Source organism: Alosa pseudoharengus, unplaced genomic scaffold, assembly GCF_046254945.1.
Source record: "Alosa pseudoharengus isolate Yale_2024_CS ecotype anadromous, Long Island Sound unplaced genomic scaffold, YU_APseudo_1.1 YU_APseudo_1.1_scf_11, whole genome shotgun sequence".
NCBI lineage: Eukaryota > Metazoa > Chordata > Actinopteri > Clupeiformes > Clupeidae > Alosa > Alosa pseudoharengus.
The window spans coordinates 14,428,193-14,453,282 of NW_027468576.1; the positions used below are offsets into that span (position 1 = coordinate 14,428,193).

The 25,090-nt window shown below is 41.6% G+C and overlaps 1 protein-coding gene across 3 annotated transcripts; it reads left to right on the forward strand.

Moving 5' to 3' along the window:
• Positions 1-12,212: 12,212 nt before the first annotated feature.
• Positions 12,213-20,575, forward strand: depdc1a (DEP domain containing 1a). Of its 3 annotated transcripts, none has more exons than XM_076278079.1 (12): positions 12,213-12,366; positions 12,730-12,995; positions 13,172-13,304; positions 13,494-13,615; positions 13,720-13,850; positions 13,977-14,024; positions 14,266-14,403; positions 14,852-15,901; positions 16,961-17,133; positions 17,914-18,090; positions 18,672-18,851; positions 19,368-20,575. In XM_076278079.1, exons 1-12 carry the CDS (start codon positions 12,307-12,309, stop codon positions 19,506-19,508), a joined length of 2,619 nt encoding a protein of 872 aa, XP_076134194.1. In that variant the 5' UTR covers positions 12,213-12,306; the 3' UTR covers positions 19,509-20,575. The 3 variants fall into 3 exon arrangements, with proteins under 3 accessions (XP_076134194.1, XP_076134195.1, XP_076134196.1); XM_076278080.1 differs by having other exon boundaries at positions 14,882-15,901; XM_076278081.1 differs by lacking the exon at positions 14,852-15,901.
• The last annotated feature ends 4,515 nt before the right edge of the window (positions 20,576-25,090 follow it).

Consider the following 25,090-nt stretch of genomic DNA (forward strand, 5'->3'; position numbering starts at 1 on the left):
TACAGGCCTGACAAAACAGAGTAGCAATTGGGCTTTTCCAGCTGTTTAATGGTTAGCTCGGTCAAAATGGCTCCCAAAACAGGAATTTTCACTCACAATCTGACTGTTTTTCATTACTATCAAGATAAAAGAAGAGCTGCACTATCTAATGGAAAAAAACTTTTCAAAACAACATGGGTTTTTGATTTACATTTTAATCATGTTTTGCTCTTAATCCTGAGTTTCCCTGCTCAAGGATGTGCAGCGAAGTACAGTTAAAGTATGGACTGAGCCCCTTCACTGGCATATTTCTGTTTGGTTTTATTGATGCATATGTAATCAGAACTCCAAATGCTGAAGTAAAGATCACTTCTCTGCTGCAAAATTGGGTGTGATTTAGTTTTTACAGTTCTCTCAATATACACAACTGGAGGTAAATATATAACCACACACAGGCATTACACAGTTACCGGCCTAAATGAAAGTATACAAAGGAAGCCAACATTAGGAAGGTTGGAATCTTAACATTATGCCAAGCAGCCCGGATTTTATCAGAGCTGATAAATGATTGAATCGAGCCGAATTCCAATCCTGTCCGATTAGAATTTTTGTCTGCTGTCTTGCAGTGTGAGCAGTCAGACGTACAGTGGGAACGCAGCAATTGTGTCCGATTGAAACATGTAGTGTGAGTTAACAAGCCGTACACAACTGTCAAAATCCGGTGTCAGCCCGGATTTAAAGGTTGCATTTAAACATCTGCATAGTAGACTGACACTGATAGACTGATTCATTTCTGGACTTGTAAAGATGGAGCTCTGAGCCTGGCTGGCCTCTTTAATGTCACCTTCCCAAGCGAAAGGGAAACACAGAGGAGTGAGAGACTGACGAGGACCATCTGAGGACACCTTACCAAGGTTGTGACCACATCCATCAATGCAATCGTCAAACGCCCCAAATGAAAGTGCTCTTTTTAAGACTTTTCCAGTCCAAACAGAGAGCTATATCACTGCCATTAGCAAGTACTCCAGCACCCCCAACCTCGCACACACACACACACACACAGAGAGAGAGAGAGAAACACACGCATACAGTGTATACAGACACATGTACATATTCACACACACACATAACACGCATGGAAACAGCCTATCATGATTGACTTGCAGTCCATGAAGCCACTAAGCACCCTCTTCTTCACTGTGGAGATAGTGAAGATGGTATCAATGAACAGCTTAATGGCTTATGCTAATAGAAGTCAGACCAGAGTGAGCTATACAAGCCCTTTTATCAGTCTTCATGAGCCATTTCCGTGCAACTAACCACACTATTAACATGTACTGTAGGCCTGTTCTTTAGCATTCTATAATGTGTGCTATAATTAAGCAATTATATAATTAACGTTCTCACTGTCCCTGCTTTGATCATAACATTCCATCCCTTTCTCTCACGCTCCTAATTTTTACAGTGTTGTGATGAGGAGGATGATGATGATGATATGCAGAAGACGAAGAGGAAAAGAAGAAAAAAAGAACTGAAGATTTTCCATGGGACGGGCAAATGTAGGCCAGGGTGACCTAGTTGACAGAGGACCCACTTTCATCTGATTGGCTTCATCAGAGCTATCCACTGAGCGCGCCCAGTCTCGCTCCAAACCGGATATGTCTGGTGCCCACATCACCGCCTACCAGCAGAGCCAGTCACCTGCAGTGACAGCACGGTTCCCTTCACAGCCACAGGACCTGCAGGCAGGCTACACATTCAGCCTGCTGCTCCACTACCTGCATTTTGCTGAGGTTTGCTGAGAAAATCCCTTTATCCCTTGTACCTGAGACTGATCCCCAATCTTTGTTGATATTTGGAATATTAGTAATGATCTTTTGTCATTTTTCTTATTTAGCTCATTATATTTGCAATGCGTTACTTAAAGCTACAAACAATTGTACCAGCTGCTGTGCTTAAACTACAATGCCGTCCCAAGATTTTAGTAAGGTTAGTAAGGTACTTGAATATTTCCAACATTGATTGTGTTTTCTTGCTCTCAATTTCACAGAAAGTGTTACCTGAATATGCTGTCGGTTTACCATTCTCATCCTTCTTCTATTCATCATACATTGTTTTTTTTTTCAAATTGCATTTCACTACCAGCCAGTAATAAGAGATACCTCATTATCATGCAAACACCATCATGGTGCTGTGTAAACAATTAGAGTGGATTGTTTTGAGTGGATTAATGTGCTTTAAGTTCTGTTTGCCCACAGTGGGCGGATAACTATGCCCACCACCTGCCTCAGCTCCCGTGACGTGAGCATTGTTTCTCTTCGTCTGCGTTACCCCACCGGTCACTCTCTTAAATTGACACGGTGCTGCAGTCATCTATTATCTGTTATAATGTCCATTAGGAACACTGGCTTGGTTGGTAAATAGCCACACATCCTAGTCATAAAGTTGGTCAAGAAGAAGCTGTTATTTGTGAAGACAGCACATCAAACATAACAAGAGTTCTACACATCAATATGTCCGAGGTTATGCATTTTCTGTGTCTTAACATGACAGATAATATGGCTCTTCTTGCTTCTTGCCAGAATGCCCAGAGGAGAGGAAAGGAGAGGAGTGTCTCCAATGACTTTGAAGACAAAATCACCCCTTGAAGCCTACGACCTTCTTTTGAGTGAGAAGTATCAAGACTTGCGGGCCTGAATATAAAACATCTCAACATGGGCTTCAATACGTATCCAAGAGTGAATACTATTGTATTAGAGAACATTTCACAAAGAGCAGGTCACAACACAATGTGATATGAGTTAACTGAACATATACAACTCTGTTGTTATTATGTTCATAAAGATATAAATACCACCAAGATCCAAACATAGTTTGTGTGACTCAGAATACAAGATCAAGAGATGAATACCCACGCACCACAAACAAACCAAGGACACTAAACCCAATCTGAACAACGCTCAGCAAACAAACCCCAATGCCCCCCAAAGCTACGGCCTGTAACTCCACACTGCTGTCCGTCTGGTACATGGGGAACACCACCTCGGGCTTCTGGCTATAGAAACCGCAAAGGAAATGGATGAAGAGGCTTCTAAGAAGCCTGTGTGAAGGGCTTTGTCTCTCAAACCATTGTTGCTCTATGTTTTGCTTTTTTGCTTTATTGCCTGCTGTCTTCATCTAGCTGTCAAACAACTAGACCAGGCAACAAAACAGTCATAAAACAAATAACTGGCATTCCCTACACATCGACAAACTGCAGTGCAATCTGTGGAATGCCTGGTGAGTTTGTGACAAAGGTATTTGCAGCAGTCGACTGATGGAGAGTGACTAAGAGGGTGGTCCAAGCCTGTTTGTCAGTGGGGTGAAGCTTCACGGAGTCAACGTTAGACCAATGTTGTTCACATAATGAATCTTTTAGACTGATGATGAAGCCTCAGAACTGACCATAATATGCATTTGGGAATTATGGGACTGAGCATACAAGTGTGTAAGGCACTTGTGCACCATTAAGCAAGTTACCTTTACCATGACTAATGCTGTACAGATACTGTACTTACCCACCCCCCCCACCCCCACACACATATCTGAGTGCTCCTCATCAGTATGCAACTGCAGGTTCCTCTGCTTCTTAGTAACTGCACCCATAGCATCATTTTACATACATGACATTAGACACACTAACTGTCCCAGCCGTGAGTGATTTTACTGCATCTGTTTATCAAGAATTCATTCTTAATTTTGTAAATCGGAACACATTCACAAGTAGGCATCTCTTATATTGTGTGTCCTCACTTGAATCTACATGTGGGAACAATGAGAACTGTCATTCTTGTATGACATGAGAATCAATATGGCTGCTTCGAGGAACTTTCAGGACTTAAGAGATAGTTGAATTCATTCACATGACTCACTCCACTCTACAAGTGCTAATTAAAATCTACATGAACAAGAGGACCCATACCCAACACTGTGGGCCCACATTGAATGTTCAATGTGAAATCCACCCACACAGAGAACCCACTTGAACACAGGCTAATGATGACTGCCTTCTTTGAGTCCTATTTAAACATAACGTAGAAACATTACATACACTGAAGGTTTTCTTTTCATGCCTATACAACACAGAAATGTGCCACATCATTTCACATAATAAAGCTGGTAAAATAATTAACCTACTTCTCAATTTCAAAATGTCAAAACCTTTTGTAGAACAGGGTTACATTTAGAGAAATGAAAATAACTGCGCCAGAACAAGGACACTGAGGATATCATGTCAATCACGCTGTTGTTAAAGCTTCTTCTCAATTGTAACGGATAAATTTGAGGATGACATAATCGCAAGGCTGCCCACGTAATTTAAGACTGTGAGTTCATTTCACACATTACATATACAGACAATAAAGGCAAATTAAACTGTCCTTTCTATTTTCTAAAGCACAGTAAACTGCAGTATGGCTGCATTGGTCTGTTTGGTTGATATAGGCGCTCCACAGTGAGAATGTTTGATTTTCCTCGCGAAATCCAATGCACTTGCGCAGCAAATGAGCCTACCTGGAGTTGATTGCGCATGTTTATTTTCTTGAACATATCAATCCAATCATTACACCAACGATGATATCCTCTGTTTTGAAGATACATTCGTCTACAATTCTTACAAATCTGAATTGCAGAAGTTGCACTGAATGATAAATACTGGTCTCTGCGAGAAATTGCAAATCTCGAGTAGAGCTTAAAGAGAGAAGCCATGCACCATCATATCGGGGACCTCATAATAGACCCATATCTTACCGGGTGGTGAGAATTCCGTAAAGTCAACTACATGTAGATAGTTTCGATTTTCATGACAGGCAACAGCCTGCTTTACCTGCAGTATGCACGATGCATCCTCAGACTGATAAAGTAGGCGTAGTTTCACCTCTGCACAATGCAGATGGATAAACCGCTGGAGTACTGGCATGATGTAACGATGCTTCACCGCATGGAGAACACTGGACATATACAAATGTAGCCTATTTGAAAATACAATTCTACTTACCGCATGGCGCAGGTCCATCTTTAAACCAGGTTGTGCAAGGTCAGTAGATGTAGGTTAAGCGAGTTTCTTCTTACAATCCAGTTAAATGGGGGGAGGGGGGGGGGCGCAGAAAATATTTCACTGGAAAGCGAAATTCCCGTCGTCCTGCATTTTCCGTCCTTACTTCATTTCTCTCTTCGCAGTTTTATCTTCCCTGAATAGACCTACATTCAACGGCTGCGCTGCTCCTCAGAAATTCAACGTCAATCATACAGGTTAACTGGCAGGAGCAGGTCCCGCCTCTGTGCGTCATGGATTGGCTCCGAAGTTATGGCATCCAACTTTTTTGAGGCGCGATTGTACAGGTGTTCTATGTTAATTAGCTGTGTGTCAAAACATTGGCGGGTTAAATTTAACGATGACCTTTATTTCAAATGCCTATATTTTAATTACTCCCGTCAATCAGGTTACCGAGATTATAAACACACTATGACTGGATTCTGTAAATCTGTGATGCCGTGTGGGTCAGAAATGTCTATGACATACGGAATTCCTCTTCTTGAACACAAGCTGCCCACTCTGGTGTAAGGCCAAACATTTCTCATTCAGTGTACAGTATAGGATAAACTACATTTGGACCACACTCTTCACTAGCAAATCACCATAGCAACTGAGGAGATTGATTCAATAGACCTACTGAAAAGAAGTTGTTGTGAATTCCACATCCCTCTGATTCCTGCTCACAACTACATATATCTTGTCCTCAGCATTGTAGAGAAAGGATTTGGCGTTTGATGTGGCATTTTGATGTGATAGCCTAAATCAAATACGCAGTCCTATGCAGTTATCAACCTTTTTTGTTGACATGAATTGATTTGAATGTAGTGGCTAGTCATTGCCTGCTTTTTGTAGCAAAGTAGGCCTATATCCAACAAGGCAGTGCTTTGGCTACTTATTATGCAGACATTCACAACTATAATATCTGAATACCTCACTACAGAGTATAAAACTTAATTCAAATTTGGTGTGAAATTCTTAACCGTGTTGATTATGGAATGATGATAAATTGTCTTAAAGCAACACAGACAAGGCACAGACTTATGAGATTTTGTATGATTTTCGAACACACAAACCTACACAGGAATTCAGAATCTAGTGAATGTCATGATCAGATTTCACCACTTGTGCCTATACTGGAATGTTTTAGAAATGCTGTCACAATCACTCTAGCTCTTTTTTTTACCCTGTCGTCTCTCTATTTTATCACAATAGCATCTCATAATTGAAAAGCCCATATTTATGTGCTGAGTACGAGCTGGAGAGCTGTTGGTAGGAGGTTATCTGACTTCAGAGCTTTCTGCTTTATTTTACAGTTGCTTAGCAACACATTGCAGTAGGGAACGGATGTGTTAAATATATAAATAAAAACTCATAAGAGCTGTTGGTCCTTGGCTGTCAGAGTCCTTGACTCTGGGCCAGTTTGAAATTGTTTTCATGGATACCTCATCTGAGAGTTGAGTGAGTGTTTTGTCTCTGGTTGCAAGGCATCTCACACATGCAAGTCTCTAATTTGTGTTTTTCACACAGCATATGAAACAGTGCCACAACAGTTCTTGTTTTTGTGGTTGTCACACTGTCATGTTAATTTTGAGTCTAATTTATTTGTTTTTTTTTTTACTCTTCACCTGCATATCACAACTTAAATGTACCGGTAGTAGGGTTTCTATTCTCGCAGCAGCATTGTTTGGGAAGCTGATGAAAATGCCTCGAACACTCAATCTAGTCATTTCTTGAATGTGTGACATTTCGTGGAAACAAACTCATAAATCCATCAAATGAAATGCAATAAACCCTCAGTGATCCAGACCTGATCTGGGCCAAATCTGTCCAAGAGAATGAGCGTCTATTCTTGTCTATTCTTGTCTATTCTTGTCAGCCACCATTCATGCTCCTGGTGTCAGCAGGTGAGCTTTTAACATTCTCATAAAATGATGCGTTCATCACTAGGTTTCTTCAACAATGTAAGATTCTAATTCGATGGACTCAGATTGTCATCAGAATGTCCATTTCACAACATTCTAAAAACATCAGTGTGGTAACTGAAGCATCTGGAACACTGATGAAGCCCAAATGCATTGGTGTGTTAGACAGGATTTGCTGCACTTATCCAAGCACCCTGGAGAACAGGTGGAGCAGTGCCAGAATGACCCTCTCTCTGATCCCAAGTCAGACCTCATGAAGAGCACAGATGAACTCTGTTTGCAAAATGTCAGGATAGGTCATTGAAAAGCAACCAAACATGTAGCCCAAAAAACAAACAAACCTTAAAGAAATGTCAAATTCTACATTGGTGGTGGTGGGGTACAGATCTGTGATTTCCACAGATCACATAACTTATTGTATGTGCATTGGGACTAAATCTATTTCCATTATTGTATTATAATACCGATCTTGTCATATTTATGTTTTCATACTTAAGGGTGGATAAATTGCAAAGCTATCTAAGCAGTCACAATAAAAAAGTAATTCAGTACCTTATGCAAAATGCCCCGTTCCAGCCCAGAATGTGGCAAACATGCATAGTGACAGTACAATTAGTATAAAGAGTTAGTGCTGCAGGTCACTATCTCTTTGGATCTCTTAGTTTGCAACATGGCCTCTGTAAGCCTCAAGTTATTTTAGAGGCGATGACAAATCAAGTTTTCTTACATTTTTAAGTTGATTGTTTAATTTTGTTTTGGCATGCATTGTCCTGTATTTCTCTATTAGGATGGGCTTGTAAGCTCATAGAGTGCAAAATATGTACAAAATAATGTTTAAAATGGGCATGACAAAAATGGCAACAAATCTGGGTCAAGTCCACAGCGAGATGTAGATCAGGCGTGTGACAATACACACACATACAAATGTCTGATCTCAACTGAATATGCTTAGAGAAGCAGAACTGTAAAACAACACAAAGGCAGGGTGAACCCAAACATAGGTGTAAGTTGGTCAGGTCTCACAAGGTTTTAGCTACTAAATAAACCATCATACGCAGATACAGATAAGGCATCCCAGTTAAGAGGACATCTTGAGGGTTGTAAGGGGGTATCCTGTTAAGATCACTTATTATGAATATTTAAGACTGAGAGGAAACTAGAGACGACAGTGTTGGATCATGATTAATTCATTAATTTTACAAGAGCCCCACTCTGATTTTGATTATATGGTTTACTCAGTCTTTTATACAGGTTGCTTTACTTTGCAGCAATGTTGCATTTAATTCAATTTTGACCCATTCTGCTTGTGTTACCAGCATCATTACTGTAAATACCAGCAATGTAAATAAATTCATGCTTAATTTAAGAATGGCAGCCCCAAGCAGGATCTATATAACTGACGCTCTTTGCATTTCCTTTATCTCTGTTTTCATTACCCTTTCATTCTCTCTCTCTTTTGCTCTCTCTCTCTCTCTCACTGTCTCTCTTTCTGTAGCTTTTTTATGCACTTTGTCCTAACAGCATGCATTTTTTATAATGTTTTTCTTGTCCATACATCAAACAGTATAGACCCACTTCAACAATAGTGCATATTTGGGCTTAACCACTGGCTGTGAGACATCAATAAAGCACCATCAAGTGAGGATCCAAACCATGCTAAAATGAAGATATATATATGAGGGGAAAGGAGAACAGTCTGTAAACCTCCAGTGCCATTGATACCAGCACCACACTGGGATTCTGAGCCCAGGCAAAAGCCAATCATAAACCAACAAAACGACCAACAGTCTTGTGAGAAGGACAGCCAGATGCCTTGACCCACATCAGTGGACTCTCATATTGTACTCAGTCACATCAAATCAAATGTGCCTGGAATAATCTTGATATAGATTTACTGTGCAGAACGCCCGTGCTATAACCCCGGGCACACTGATGGTTGGCAGCCTGGCGAGAGGGAGCGGACCCCCCCCCCCCCCCCCCGGGGATATATGCTCTGGCCAAATGCGGGCCACTGAGTTCTCGTGTCTGTATAGTGGATGTTCTTTGTGCTTTGCAATTAAACAAGATAACTGAACACTGGCAGACATTACAGTATCATGAGATTATTAGTGAGCGAGCCGAGAGCGGGCAGTCTGTGAAGTGCTGAAGGAGAGCTGGTGATGTGATGTGCGTCTGCTCTGTTGCTTCTTCAGGAGCCCAGCGGGAGAATTTTACATGAAAGGGCCGGTGATGGACACAGCAAAGGAGCAGAGGAGCCATAGGCCTACTAGCATGCTGCCTGCTGCCTGATCAGCAGTTTGCCTGTGAGCTAATTTACGAATGGAGTCAAACCTAACCTGCCTTCCTCCTTCTCTTGTCTTTCCTCTTTGACCATCTGCAAAATAAATTTTACCATTTCATAAAATTAAGCTAAGCTATTTATTTAGAAGTTTTTTTGTGATTAAAAGTAAGATATGCATGTCAAAGACTGCCATACTGAGTTTGAAACAAAGGGGATGAATATGCTAATGTTCCTGAATTAGTGCCCCAGCAGTGGGTGAGGGGTGAGTAATTACCATCATAAAACTACTATTTGTGTATTGTCAAAGATCTGGGATGTTTTCCACAAAAGGTGACTGTAATCTTTTACAGATGACCCAGGACCCATGCAGTGACCTCCAAGCCTCAAAGCTACACATTGTTAAGTGAATGCTATTGTTCCAATCCATTTGTGCATGTGCACAATAGCAAGCAGTTGATTGTAAATTGAATACACTAGGTTTCTCTAACATTAGGCCATATACCTCGGTTGCTGGTCTCTCTCTCTCCCTCTCCCTCTCTTTTTTTCTGCTATGTATCTCTGTCCCTCTCCCTGGCTCTCTTGGTGTAACTTGAACACTTATTAACAGACTCTAATGTTGATTATTTGTGCCTCACCGAAACTTGGTTAACACAGCCTGTTGCTACTTCATTAAAACCAACTTAGACCAAGGAGGAGTGGTTGGTGCTGTCTTTCTAGATCTGCGCAAGGCCTTTGATACTGTTGATCATAACAAATTGTTTCAGAAACTTGGTAATTATATTCTTTAAACTTGACCAAATCATACCTGAGCGACTGTCAACAGTGTGTGCAAGTAAATAATACACTCTCTCCACTTAAAGCCTGTACATTGGGTGTACCGCAAGGGTCAATCTTGGGCCCCCTTTTTAGCATTTATATAATGACCCGCCTTCCATATGTGATGATGTCAGCATAATAATATATGTAGACGACACTGTCATCTACACTCATGTAATGAGCGCTACAGAGGTTGCTATGACATTAACAAAGACAATGCAAAAGGTTGCTCTTTGGCTACACAACTCTTGCCCACTGATCTATAAAGAATATAGTGTTTTTTATAGATCAGTGCTCTTGCCTCACCCTAAACTTAGAAAAAACTGTAACCATGTTTTTTACCAGCAGGATCACCCTAAAAGATTACCCCGATGTCTCAGTAAATGGGCAAACTATTAAAAATGTTGATCAGTTCAAGTATTTGGGTGTTACTCTTGACCCAACTCATACCTTTAAACACCATGTGAAAAAACTGAGAAACACACTGAAATTTCACCTATCTAACTTCAGACACATAAGGAATTCACTCACTAGAGGCTTCCAGTATGTATCTGAATGCCATGATCATACCACATTTTTTTTTATTGTATTACAAGCTGGTCTCAGTCAAATGAAACCGTTTTAAAGCCACTGCGTTTTAAATCCATGACAAAAAGCCACGGCGCCACCATCACTGTCATATACTCAATAAATATGAAATTTTAAACTTTGATAACCTCATAAAGCACTCAAATGTCTGTTTACTTTTAAAAATTATTCATAATGCAACAGCTCCCCCCTTAAAAAAAATGTCACACTCTGCTTTGAGAGGTCAATAAAAACAACAAGAGATCTGTTAGGGGAGAGTGTAGTATATGCCAACGCAAAACTGCATTTGGGAAGTCATAATTTTCCTGCAATGCTATGACTCAATGGAATACTTTACCGACATTATTTCATGTAGGTCCTCACGTCTTCTCACATCTTGCAAAGCGTTGGTTACTGTGAAGACAAGAATACACATTTATGAATTGTGTGTGTGTGTATGTGTGTGTGTGTGTGTGCGCGCGCAAGCGCGATGGGGGCAGTCTGTCCTGTCCTGTTGAATCTGCTTTCATGTTTTCTATTCATTTGTTTTATATATTGCCTCTTTGACCTGTGCTTTTATCTTACTTAATAACTTTCTTCACTTATACTAATATTTAATGTACTATTTCATCAACCTGCCCAGGGACTACAGGTGGAAAATAGCAATCTGCTAAAACCTGGCACAATGCATATTCTCTTGTTGTGGTTAATGTCTTATTGTGCGCTGTCTCTGTCTTGAAATAAATAAATAAATTACAATTAAACAATTACATTTACAATAGGCTAGCCTATACTATTTTAAAAATAAAATAACAATAAAAGAGAGTGAATATCAAAATACATTTGACCCTTGATGCAAGAAGGTTGGGACTTTAATCTGATCCAGAATCAGAGCTGCCGCCATAATGGCATTAATGACAGCATAGTAGCTGCATTTCAGGGCTGTTTGATTGGCGGCCTCAAGTCAGCATGGAGGATCCATCCTTCACACCTATTTGAAATGCATCCTTTAGTCTAAACATACTCAATCTGTTTCGTAGCGATGATGTTTTACAATAAATAAATATTAAAATAGAATAGAATAGAAACTTTAATAGAAACTTTGACAAAATGACTCATGAGTAGTTATAGGCTAGTTGGTTTGTCGTTACTTGTAGTGTAGCTTAAAGTAGTTGCAGTCTGCACACACGTTTAAGTGTAGGCTACAAGACTGTTGAATAGCCCTCAGTAGTATGCCTAGGCCTAGGCTACAGTCCTATTCTGTTGCACGGTCACAAGGTGGCAGTGACCGATCATAGAGTCCATAGCCGTATGATAGTCTTCACAACAAAGGTAAAATGCTAAAATGTTTTAATTTTTGTTTGCCATAAAGAATGTGCTATTTTGTAATTTAAGCAATCTTTTTATCTTTTTGTTTTATCGAGTTTCACATTGTATTACACAGAACAACATCAGCATTTCCCTTGTTTACAGCTCCTGACACGTGACAAGAGTGCCGACCAATCGAATGTCTCGGCAACCAGGCCCGTAATTTTAAACGGTGTAATCTCAACTCAGTCGTTTGTTGAGAGTGTACTGTAGATACCCAGTTGGCGTGGTACTGGAAGACAACAAAAGTATGAATACGGCGGACAGTAAAAATTAATTTAGATTCCATACACATCGACATGGATGACGATATGAATAACCACGTCATAACACCTGGTCCATATAGAGCCACCAAATTGGTAAGAACTTTGCGAAACTTTAGCCAAATAACACGTTAGCATACAGAGTATAATAGCTAGAAGCTAACGTCAGTTGTAGAATTTACAACAGCTAATTTAGATGCATGGCTAATTGCAGTGCTAGCTAAGGTCAATGAATAAATAAGTTGCAAGTCATCAGGAAGAAACAAGCTATAGTGGGTTTTCTTCAGGTTGTTCAATGTTTAGGTATGCATAATGTTCATAAAGTGGTACTTCTTGTTATTCATTCGTTGTCTCTAACGTTAACTACATGTTACAGAATTCGTACCCCGCGAGTTGTTATGTCGACAACGTTATGTGAACTGTTAAAGAATAAAACCTGAAACTGCAATTGTTTTCTAGTGGAATGAAGTGACCAAGCTCTTCCGTGCGGGCATGCCTCTACGGAAACATCGACAGCACTTCAGGGTTTACGGGAACTGTTTCACCGCGGCTGCAGCGGTGGACTGGTTGCATGAACTCCTGAGGAATAATAACAATTTCGGACCCGAGGTCACCAGGCAACAAACAGTGCAGTTGCTGAAAAAGTTTCTCAAGAACCACGTCATCGAGGATGTAAAAGCTAGATGGGGCACTGAGGATTTTGAAGACAATGCTCAACTGTACAGGTATTGGCCAAAGCAAATAACATTCTTGCACTTCACACATACTTGGTGATGACTCAGTTGCTAGACTTAAGTAAACATTGGGTCTCAGATATTCAGCATAGTATTTGACTATTTAACAAGAGGAGAGCCAGTATCACCAAAGAAGATCTTAAATGGCTTGTGTTGTGCATTCTTAGATTTCCTTCAACGTCTCCTTTGAAGCCAATCCCAAATTACCCACCAACCTTGAGAAAGAAGTCTGGCTCACTGAAGGAAAAAGAAGGCTTTTTCAAATTCAGGCATTCAAAAAAATTTGACAAGGAAACTCTGGTAAGACACATGTGTCTGTAAGTCGATGCAATACATGTTCTAATCCACAATTGCAGCACTTTTTTCTTTGTTAAGCAAAACACTTTAGTATTTCCTTATCTGGTGGGAGTAATGCTCTGTGAATACTAGTATATGACATTCCAAGTGGTTTTTAATCCCATTCACATCGTAATTCAATTAATATATTAGGAGAATATTGATCCAGAAAACCTCGAGCCATCCTCAGAATCGGTGCCTCAGGAGACTGTTCATCGCAGAGAGGTGACCACCGAGGACACTCAGGAAGTTTGGAGAAACATAACTTTAACACAGTATGTAGTTTTAGTTACAGCCGGATCACCTTACACTTGTTGGCTAAATAGTCACAAATGTGTCCATTGATTATGTGCTGAAATAGGCCTGTTTCTTCTCTCAGTTTACAGAAAATTTTGGGACTGGCCTCACTTGAAGGGGTCTTGGATCCGACCCAAGTAAACTCGGAGAATATTGTTTACAACATGACCCATGTGAACAAGCATGGAGTCGTTACTCTGGAAGATAAGACAGGTGTGGGGGGGGGGGTGTCGCTGACGTGCAGCATGCTTCACATGCGTCAGGTTCTTGTGTTTTGCGGTACAAACTAAGCCATTCTGGTGCGTGTGTCTCACATTGGCCTTTTTGCTATTCTGACAGATGACCTCCCACACTGGGTTCTGTCAGCCATGAAGTGCTTGGCAAACTGTGAGTATGAACACTGAAATTCATCCTTATGCAGCTGTAGTACTGTAGCACAAAGTTAATGCAATATTGCATATACAGCTCAGTCAAATATGACTTTAAAATGGCTGTTTTATTTTGTCATTCAGATTTTCTATAACTATCCAGTGTTCTCAAAGCCTTCATTCTATAGACCGCAAGAAAGATGTATAGAAGAATTGAGTGTCCATATAAAACTTGTTTTCTTTTTGTTTTCTCTGGAAAGGGCCCAAGTATGATTCCAGCCAGCCATCTTACCCAGGTTTTGAGAGGGATGTGTTTAAAACCGTCTCTGACTACTTTTGCAGTCTGCCAGAACCTCTCCTCACATTTCAGTACTATGACTTGTTTGTCAATGTGTTGGGTATGTACTTGTACGGTTGCTTTTGCAAATCATTAATGCATGGGAGAATTGATTCATTTGTGAGAATTGATTTAGTTTTTTCTCCATCAAACAAATCAAGAAGTCCTGTAACAAAAGGTCCTCTGTCAGAGGTTGAGAGTAAACTTCTCTTCCAGTAATTTATCTCATTTGAATTCCAGCTAATTGTTTCACTGGTTTTCTTTTTTAAATATGGGTTCTTACTCACCAACTGATGTTACTACTGACCTGTAACCTGAGGTTGTATTGCTAACTTGTGTGTGTCTGTGTGTGTGTGTGTGTGTTGTATGCACTGTTTTCCTGTCGCTAATCCATGTTGTGTCCTACACATGTCTCCCCTATCCTTTGGCCTGCTGCCTGTGTGTGTGTGTGTGTTTTGTATGTGTTGTGTTTGTGTTTTCTTCTTTGTGTCCGGTCCGATCTGTGCTAGTTCTGTGCGGCTACATTTCTGGTCCCAAAGCGCACAGAGGCAAGCGTAAAAACCCCGAGGCGCCTCTCTGCCCCCCGCCTTACAAAACGCCCCACCTGAATGGCGTCAACTTCTTCAAGTCCACAGAGTGCCTACTGCTCAGCCTCATCCGCAGGGACGCCCCAGAGGAGGAGGAGGAGTCCCCCATGAAGGAGGTGTTCAGCTCTAAAGTGGAGCTCAGGACGGCTCTCCTGAGGGGGGCGTGTGCGGGGAAGGTCCAGGCGGCTCGCAGGGCCAGTGGTGGGCGGCTGCTCGGCGGGAGCTGCCTGGACCTCCCTGCCGCTGCGGGCCCCAAACGCAGGCCTCAGAGTTTCTCTCTGGACACGACAGCCGGAGTGGTGGCAGGAGGGATTAACAGCGCACAAGGGCAGAGGCGCTCACAAAGTATTCTCTTTAGGTCGGAGGAGAACCTGTTGTCCACTACCAGCAGGTTTACCCGTTTGGGCCACAGCAGTGCTACTGATGCTCCCCTAGACCACAATGTGTCCGCCTCCATGACCAGTCTCTCCTGCAGCGACAGCAGCCCTGCGATCACGGACACAGACTCTGAGCTGTCCAGCCTCCAGAGCGCTCGCAGCGGCAGCAGTAGCAGTAGGTGCTCGTCCGTGAGCGATCACCCCTCGGTCAGCACGGCTCCTCTTTTGAGGCCAGCCCGGCCCAGGAGTGTGGGGAACCTGACCGACATCGTCGAGCACCGAGAGATGTCGGCCAGCTGCTTCAGCATGAACGCACCGGTGGCGGAGATCACCATGAGGCCGGACTTCACCTCCACCGTGGACCTGAGAGGGCCCGGGCCTGCCAGGCCGGCGGCGCTGGGGGGCAGCAGTGTGGACGTGCGTCCCGGTTACTGTCTGAACCGGCGCTGTCGGAGCTCGGTGGACCTGTTCCGGTCCACTGCCAGAGCTACGAGTGCTGCTGCTGCTGCTGCTGCTGCCACTGCTGTTTCTGCCTCTACTGCTGCTAGTGTGTCCTCTGTGTCCACTCACACCCGCCGTCTGGGTCCTGACCAAAGTAAGACCATGTGTTTGTGCTAGAGTCAGTGGCCATGTATGTGTAAGTGAGTGCATTTGTGTGCCTGCTGTGTTGCATATATATGTGCATGCGCATGTCTAACATCTGTTGAAGTCCCCAGTTGTAACTACTATATCTCACACACTAACATGGTGTCTTTAATCTTTATTTACACGAAGTGTGTACTCCTGTTATCCAACTAATAGCTGTCATACATGAGAACATTATTTTTAAAAAAAAAAATAGAAATAAGCTTGGCTTTTACTTGATTCAAGTATTTAGTCCATTCAAGACGTTTATGGGTAAAAGACGTCATCAGTTTTTAAAACGACTAAAAAACATTTTTCACATGGACCTCTCTACTCATTTGTACATTTAGACATCATGCCTAAATGTTCTCACTTGCTGCATCATCGTCCATAGTAGTCATTGCAGTGTGTGCTGAATGCCCTGCATGAAGCATCTTGTGGCAGTAGTGCTGAAAAGCAGCCAGTATACTCTGACTGGAGGACGACCTCCTCCTTTATAATCGCTGGAGCTCCACGCTTGAGATGCTTCATGGATAGTGGCCTTACATGCAAATGACTAACTGTAGTATTTGTATCAGAGCACCAGAGGTGTGTGTGTGAAACTCGAATAGTGTCTGTTGTAACAGCAGGGAGTGAGTGTGTGTGTGTGTGTGTGTTTAGTGTAGTTGTCAGCCGTCACCTTTTTTGTAGTTGTGAGAGTGTTGTGGATGTGTATGTAGCAGCGGTTACGTATGTGTTGTAGCAATGTTGGAGCGTCTGGGTAACAGCTGACCGCTAACCGAGAGTTGGTTGAATGTGTGTAGCGGTAGTTTGACATCTTTCCTGTAGGTGTGCTGTTTTGACACCAGCGCAGTATTTGAGCAAGGAGTGTGTGTGCTGTTCTCAGTAGTAGGCCTCATTTGTGTTGATTGTGTGTGTGTGTGTTTGGTAGGAGGCAGTTATCCATGTTCTATCCACAGGTTTGTGTTTTGGTGCACTCCCTCTGAGTATGTCTGTGTGTGTGTGTGTGTGTGTGTGTGTGTGTGTGTAGCCCTGCTGCAGCCCCAGCTGGAGCGTGTGGCCATCGAGGCCCTGCAGCTGTGCTCGTTGCTGCTGCCCCCCTCCAGCCGGCGCAAGCTGCAGCTGCTCATGCGCATGGTGTCCCGCATGAGCCAGAACGTAGACATGCCGCGCCTGCACCATGCCATCGGCACCCGCACGCTGGTGAGACACCTCACTCACTCACTCACTCACACACACACACACACACACACACACACACACACTCCGACTCTCTACAGCTGTTTTCACTGTCTCTCTTTCAAATCAAATCAAATGGTGCTTTATTGACATGAATATTAAAATATTATTTTAATAAAGATAAAAGAAATAATGAAATAAACAATAAAAGGGAGGAAAAATAAAAAACAGAGGACAGTAATAGCTTCAGCAATAGTGTATAATATATACTTTAGAATAAAAAAAATCTGACTACACTTACATTCACATCTACGTACATTTCTCTCTCTCTCTCTCTCTCACATGTGTTTCCTTGGAAAGGTGAACATAACATGGCAAAACTGTCATGCCTGGCTTTGTCCTCAAGGCAATACCAAAATCTAAACTCTGTTACCTCAGCATTCCTCTCCTGATGTGTCAAAGGTGTGTGAGAGTAGCTAATTAGAAACTATTGAACTTGAGAACCTGAAGTATTGAACGTGAGATTGACTGAAGCAGATGCATTTGGCAGGACTTGAGTCTGAGCTTTTATTTGAGAAAGGCTGGATCCTCCTGAAGAGAGGCTTTAAAAATAAAATTGAAAGGAAAATAAGTAGCTTTTGGAACAAACACTTCACCTCAACCTCTGCAGCTGTCAACACAGTAAAGGACACTCCTGAACCCACCCACACTCACACACCCTTTGCCTTTACCCACATAAACTGTGGGGCCGTGCTGTGCACAGGAAGTGATGTAAGTGTTTCCTGTGCTGTTGTGCTTTTGCAGATGGTCCACACCTTCTCCCAGTGTGTTCTGAGCTGCCAGGAGGTTGAGGATCTGGACGAGCTCCTGGCCAGCCGGCTGCTCTCCTTCCTAATCGACCACCACCAGCAGATCCTGCAGGTCCCCCTCTACCTTCACAACGCTGCCCAGGACCACATCGCCTACCTCAAGAAAGTTCAGGTAGCCCTGCACACTCTCACTGCAAACATTTAGATGGTTGATTATTCTGCCTCCTGTTTCAAACCATCTTAAAGTGACTGCTTCAGACTCATTCTGATCCTACACTGACTTCTAATATGGAGAATGTCAAAGTCTCTGACATTGCCAACGTGTCACTGGAACGGCTGATATTACACTGTGTAACATTGTTGATCGGGTAGGATTAGTAGGTTTTTGATTAACTGGGTACCGTCATAGCGCTAAATGGCGTTGAATATATTGAGCAAAGATATCTATTCTTCCATCGTGTTCCTTTGATGAGTAATATGCTAAATGTAATGTGTAAATTATCTACCGGTAAATTTATTGCATAAATAAATGTTGAAAATAATGCCATTGCATATCATGCTTGTTGCATATAACACATAACTTGCATATAAGTTGCAGTACATCCACTCCTTTTTTTCATACCTTGTTTTCAATCCAGCCTCAGCACAGTAATGACTGGGTAGGTAAACAATAAAGTTCATCTCAGTGTTTTTATTCCTCCCCAGTGTCTTGTTCACATGTCGTATTCTCCCCTTCCTCCCCGTGTTCCTCAGATCATGTGTCCAGGCACAGGGCCGCCCATGCCGGCCTTCTCCTTCTGCAGGCTGATCAGCACGCAGGAGTTTGAGGAGCAGAAGCTGTCCGTATCCCAGGCGGCCATCGCTGACCTGCTCGAGAGTCTCATCAAGGACAAAGCCATGAGCGTCAAGGAGAAGAAGAAGAAGCTCAAATTGGTACAGCACGTCACATCTCTCTCTCTTTCTGTCTATCTCTCATTTTTCTCATCTCGTCTCTATCTTTGTCCCTTTTTTCTCTCCATCTCTTTCTCTATATCTATCTATCTATCTATCTATCTATCTATCTATCTATCTATCTATCCAAATAACCATTTGGAAATAAGTTGTGTGTATGTATAGAAAATGTTTTTGTATTGTCCAAAATGAGTGTCAGGGCTATATCCTTGATGGCAAGCCATTGACTTGACTGGTCATTGTTGGTCCACTAACTGCAAACTCCTGGTGAGGCCTTTTGGAGGTTTCTTGGCATTCTATCCACATTTCTATAATAGAATTGTCATTCACTCTTTATTCTGTCTGATGAGTGGATTAGAGTTTATAACTTTGTTTCAGTGAACATACATGATACTGACTCATTAGCTATGGTACGAAATGTCAGTGTAACAATAAGTAATAGCAGATGGGTGTGAGTGACAACACTAGAGTGGGCCTTACATGTTGCTGCCTTCTCAGTTCCAGAAGGAGTATCCAGACATCTATGCGCGCCGGTTCCCCACGACCGAAAGTGAAGCTCAGCTGTTTGCAGACAAACCAAAGATCAAGCCACCAATGCTCATCAGCATCAAGAAGACCAAGACGTTCAGTATTCGCTAATGATTGTCTGGTTTTTAAGCTTTATATTTACTAATTACGTCATGGCTGAATGCTCTGTTAGATCTTTCAATTGAAGTTCTTTACTCCGTGTTCATCTGATCAGTTTTGTTTTAGCGTGTGTTTTTGCCTGTGTTTGTGTATGTTTCCGTTGTTTTTGAAGTCAACATGGTTATTTATTTGTGATGCATTGTTTACAGTTGTTTACAGAATATGTGTCCAGAATATGTGTGCTGGCCTTTCTTACTTTTCTATCAACTATGCAGGACAACGGCTCGATATCCAGTCTTCGCCTTTTCTTTTCTCGTGGTATGTCTGTGTATCAGTTTCTGTTCGTCTCTGTAAGTCTCAAACTCTCAGCCAGTACTGTAACATATGACTGACCCTCGTTCAGTACTGGTGCTCTGCAGCCATAACGTTTGTCATACATGTATATGGTGTTTGCATTTGGTACAAAGTATGAAAGCTAATTTATTATTTCTGGTGTTTCATTGAGACTCTGTCTGTTGGCATAACCTTAAGGCTGTCTGTTCTCTGTTTTCATCTGTTCTCTGTCATCATGCTTCGCTCTGTAATCTGCACAGTGCACAAGTAATATTGTTCCAAAACGATTACTATTATATAGACAAATGGGACTGAAGGGAAACGATTGCACTATTTTGTATAATCTTTTACTGTAAGCTTGTTGTTCATCTAGCAGAAATTATAATATCTTATTCTCTCAACATTGGGATTTAGACCGTAAAATCTGAAGTAGACTGGTATGATTTTGGGATATAGCTTTTGTTCTTGTTGGGTTTAACCCACTGCAGAAGGCATGGTCTTGTTGGGTTTAAACCACTATAGATGGCATGGTCTGTCTGACATCCAATTTTATTTACCTAGCTCGAAAGTGTAAACCTCCAAATTGCACAGTAGTGACTTACACATTTCCCTCTTGGCTTTACATCTGTGTTTTTAAATGTACCTGTTTAACCTCCAGATATAGAGATATAGATATGTAATGTTTTTAGTGCATATCTTCCTGTCTGATGTATTTAAACTGAATGAATATTACTATGCAATAAAAGGCAAAAAAAAAATGCTGACAGCCATGCTGAATGTTTTGTCTCCGCCGCTTCTCATTTGAGAGAGTCTCTCGTAGAGCTGTCGGGGACTTCATTCAGAGCACAAAGCAGCCCTGTGTGGCACTTTCTGTTATCTGAGGAGCAAAAAATAAGTTGTTTATCAAACCTGCTGATGGATCCTGAGCCCACCCACTCAGAGACCCAGTTAGTTTGGGATTTCATGACTTTATGGTGAAAGATTCATACGCCTCAGGGGTCAAATGAATCATTTCCCAAACACTAGGCCGCCCTGTCGTCACAAATATTGCTGTTTTCTTGGTCTGTACCAGTGGTGTAGTCTACGTGTTACACAGGACTAGTATACCCACTTAAAATAGGAAATGATAGGTCGCTACCTTAGAATAATAAGGTTCTATCTGCGTTTTGAGTAGTTCTGAGATATTGAGCTTCAAAGTTTTAGAATTCCATGGAGTTACATGGTAAATGGAACAAGTTCTTTTTGATATAAAGTCCAAATGTGTACACAACTTTAAGAAACACCTCATCTGAACTTAAGAAACTTTCAAACAATAAAAATATGTAAATAACTCCATTTTGACAAAAATGTCAGATAGAACCTTATTATTCTAAGGTATAGCGAGGTATTAACATTTGGGGTTGATCACAGTACGCCCACTATAGCTAACTGCTACATCACAGTATATCCACTATACAGCTAACGAGACAACGCCACTGGTCTGTATTTTGTGGTGCTGTATGTAATACAAGCTTATCCAGAAGCATGTCTCTGCAGGTTTGTCACAACTGATGCTTCTGTGCGAGCTGTAACCGAACAACGGCGGGTTGTCATCACAGAGTTAGGCACTGCAGCTTACCCAGACCCTTGTGAAAACATCATCTCCTGGTGTGTGCTATCTTACATCATTTGTTTTTGTACCAGTAATTTAGTGTAGTGGTCAGCAGTGTAAACGACTTTCTTAACGACTCTGTAATGTTTGTTATGTATTCGACTGCCTGTTATGTTTGTTCTGTATGTTGGATATCTCATAATACCATATCACTACTCCCAATACCTTTATAACAGGTTTATTGCCCTGTGCAATTTTTATTGCAAAATTCTCATGATGTTAACATATTGCAGGCATCCAGGTATCTCATCATTAAAAGCAAAGATAACTTCAATTCTTAATACGGGGCCAGGCCTGTGGACAAAACATATCTTTGTTTAGCACATGCTGCTTTAAATAATATCTTTGTTTATTTTAATTTTAATTGAATGTTGACGGCAAATTGAATGAATTCAGTTGAATTGAATGTTTTCAGGAGGAGCAGGAGAAGAATCTAGTCTACCACCGCCAGCTGTTATGCGCAGCGATGGAACCTTTTGGCTAGAAGAGGTCCTTTTCTCTGCAGCTCGCCAGGGTGAATACAAAATACATCAACTGACCACCTTTCATGTGGTGATATATGCGATTGGGATCAGTTGCTCCTGTCATGCATATGTTCCCCCTGATCAACTACAGCGCATATGGAGGGAGAGACTACACGTACGCCCACGGGCTTGGCCACTTCATCCCAGACAGGGTGAGCAGTGCAACACCCCAGGGGGTCTGGAGAGGGCTCCTGTGTCTGTTATGCTGTGCCGTCATGCATAACCAATGTTTGTGCTCCTGCAGATCTGCAAACTGTATGTCAAGTCCAAAGAGGCGTGGATATGGCAGGTGCCCGACGTGCACCCCTCCGAGCCGCTGTTCGTGCAAAGCCCCGAGGCCACAGCAGAGGATGATGGCAAGCCAGAGGGGACACACTGTGCTGCCCTGCCTTCCCGGGCCCCCAGCGGGCCGACTGGTTTACAAGGTCCTCCCAACCCGACACAGCAGGGGTTCTCCAGACCCGACTGCCCTGGCCCTCTAGCTCTCTCCCGCTCCGCTTGCAACTTCCCAGGCAGGAAGCCTGAATGAATTCAGACGTGGGGCAGGCTGTTTAAGATTCAAAATATAGATAATTCTAACATGTTATATCTGTTCTGATCACTTCAGACACGTACATGTTATCTGCTTTAAGCCCTGTGTCTTCCTGCCTCCATAAAACTACCTGGAGCATCAGGTCTGAACTTGGGCTCGGTACTAGGGGGCTAGCAGGGTCGGTCCTGGATGATACCAAGGGAAAATAACTCAGACGTTTGTGTTCACATATCCAGTCCCTCTGGGTCACATAGTGGACATTTCAGATTAGATTAGATTAGATTCAACTTTATTGTCATTGTGCAGAGTACAAGTACAGAGACAACTAAATGCAGTTAGTGTTTAACCAAAAGAGGCATGTAGACAGTAGACAGGTAGTGCAGTATGAACAGTATAGACAGGTAGTGCAATGTAAACAGTATAGTGCAGTGTAAACAGTATAGACAGGTAGTGCAGTGTGAACAGTATAGACAGGTAGTGCAGTGTAAACAGTATAGACAGGTAGAGCAGTGTGAACAGTATAGACAGGTAGTGCAGTGTGAACAGTATAGACAGGTAGTGCAGTATGAACAGTATAGACAGGTAGTGTAGTGTAAACAGTATAGACAGGTAGAGCAGTGTGAACAGTATAGACAGGTAGTGCAGTGTAAACAGTATAGACAGGTAGTGCAGTTTAAACAGTATATGACATATAGTTTGAACAGTGTCAAAGTCAAAGTCTGCTTTATTGTCAATTTCTTCACATGTCAAGACATACAAAGAGATCGAAATTGCGTTTCCTACTATCCCACGGTGGAGACAAGACATATTTTACCAATTTTACCAGGTCCACAGACAAACATAACATTCAAGTAAACAATATAAAAAGTAAAAATAAGAAGGCACATACAATGAAGAAATAAGAGCAGCAAAATTTGGTTGAAATTGTGCAATTGTGCATACAGTAGACAGTCAATAGTGCAAAAGTCAGGCCAATAAATGGCTGAGGTAGTTCTGTTTGACCTAAGTATGCAGTATAGACAGGTAGAGCAGTATGAACAGTATAGACAGGTAGTGCAGTGTAAACAGTATAGACAGGTAGTGCAGTTTAAACAGTATGACATAGTTTGAACAGTATAGACAGGTAGAGCAGTGTGAACAGTATAGACAGTTAAAGTGGCATGGTTCACAGTATGGATATGTGCAGTGTATTAACAATGACATTATAAGAGCAGAATAAATATGATAAGCAGTATGGACAATAATTATACACAAATATCTACAGTATGTATATGTACAGATATTTGCATTGTTATCAGGAAATTTTATAAGAGAGTAGTAACAAAGTGTATGTGCAGTATTAACAGTATAGACAGATATGTAATATTTCCCGTTTACAGTTATCCATTTCATGAGTTCTCCCAGCATTTCAGTGTGTGCTATTTGTTTCGGGGATTTTGGTTACATTATTTATATTTCTTCTTTACTAATATTTTAAATAATAATAATAATAATAATAATAATAATAAATACATTGGAAAATACCTGAGACAAAGAACTGAGGTGTATACTACGAAACAAGATAGAAAGGTATGTTGAGCCCAAAGCCCAAGATGCATTCAAATTCAGCAAGCAGAGGCAAATGTTTGTGGCTATTGCCTTGTTGCTTGTCAATTTGTTTACATTTTAAAGCGAACTGACCATTTTTACACAGAAATATTTTCAACATACCACTAATCTCACTTTACTCTCAACATACCATCTATCTTGCTTTGTATTATACATTCTTGGTGTGCATTAAAAGTGTATAAATAATATGAAACGCAACTCAGAATTGTATCATTCTTGTTCATCAGTTCTGAATACAAGAACCACATAAAGACACTTTTGATGTTTGAAGTTACTGCCCTCTGTTTTTTTTCAATACCCATAAGAGAATGATGCTCACACACACAAGTCCAAAGTACAAAATTAAGTTCAAAGAAATTACTTTATTCTTTACAAATCAAACATTGCATTGTCCTTTTGTTGGCTTATAAATTACGGGCAGACAGTTGAAAGGATTAGCACTAAAGTGATTAAAATTAAGTCTTCAGACTTGCAGAGAAATCATTCCTTAAAGAGGCTCGCAGTTATTGAGGTAGAGTTGCAGTCGAAGCGACGGAGTCAGCTGCTTTTTCTTCGAAATCTGGTAGTCTTGTTGTTTGATGATTTTCAAACAGTTGCTCAGTATCTACAAAGAGGGAGAGAGAGAGAGGGAGAGAACACAACAGCTCTGAAGACATACGTTTTCTCATCTCAGCCAAATAAGACAAAGAAAAGAAAAATATTTATAAACTTCAAAAACTGAAACCGAGCAGACTTCTCCAACCCAAGCAGGACTAAAACACATGTCATACATTCGTGTGCATGCGTGTGTGTGTGTGTGTGTGTGTGTGAGAGAGAGAGTTACTCTTATATTACACTATGACAGCAGCATTACCAGCTCAGGGTCGGACCAAAATGAGAGTCTCATATCCACACATCATTGCCACCCTCAGCAGCAAGTCGTTTGTGTGTGTGTGTGTGTGTGTGT

Coding starts and splice junctions, on each gene's coding strand:
- depdc1a (XM_076278079.1), top strand. CDS start 12,307: ATGGATGACGATATGAATAACCACGTCATAACACCTGGTCCATATAGA. Junction 12,996..13,171: donor GACAATGCTCAACTGTACAG/GTATTGGCCAAA, acceptor GTGCATTCTTAG/ATTTCCTTCAACGTCTCCTT. Junction 14,404..14,851: donor CTTGTTTGTCAATGTGTTGG/GTATGTACTTGT, acceptor GATCTGTGCTAG/TTCTGTGCGGCTACATTTCT.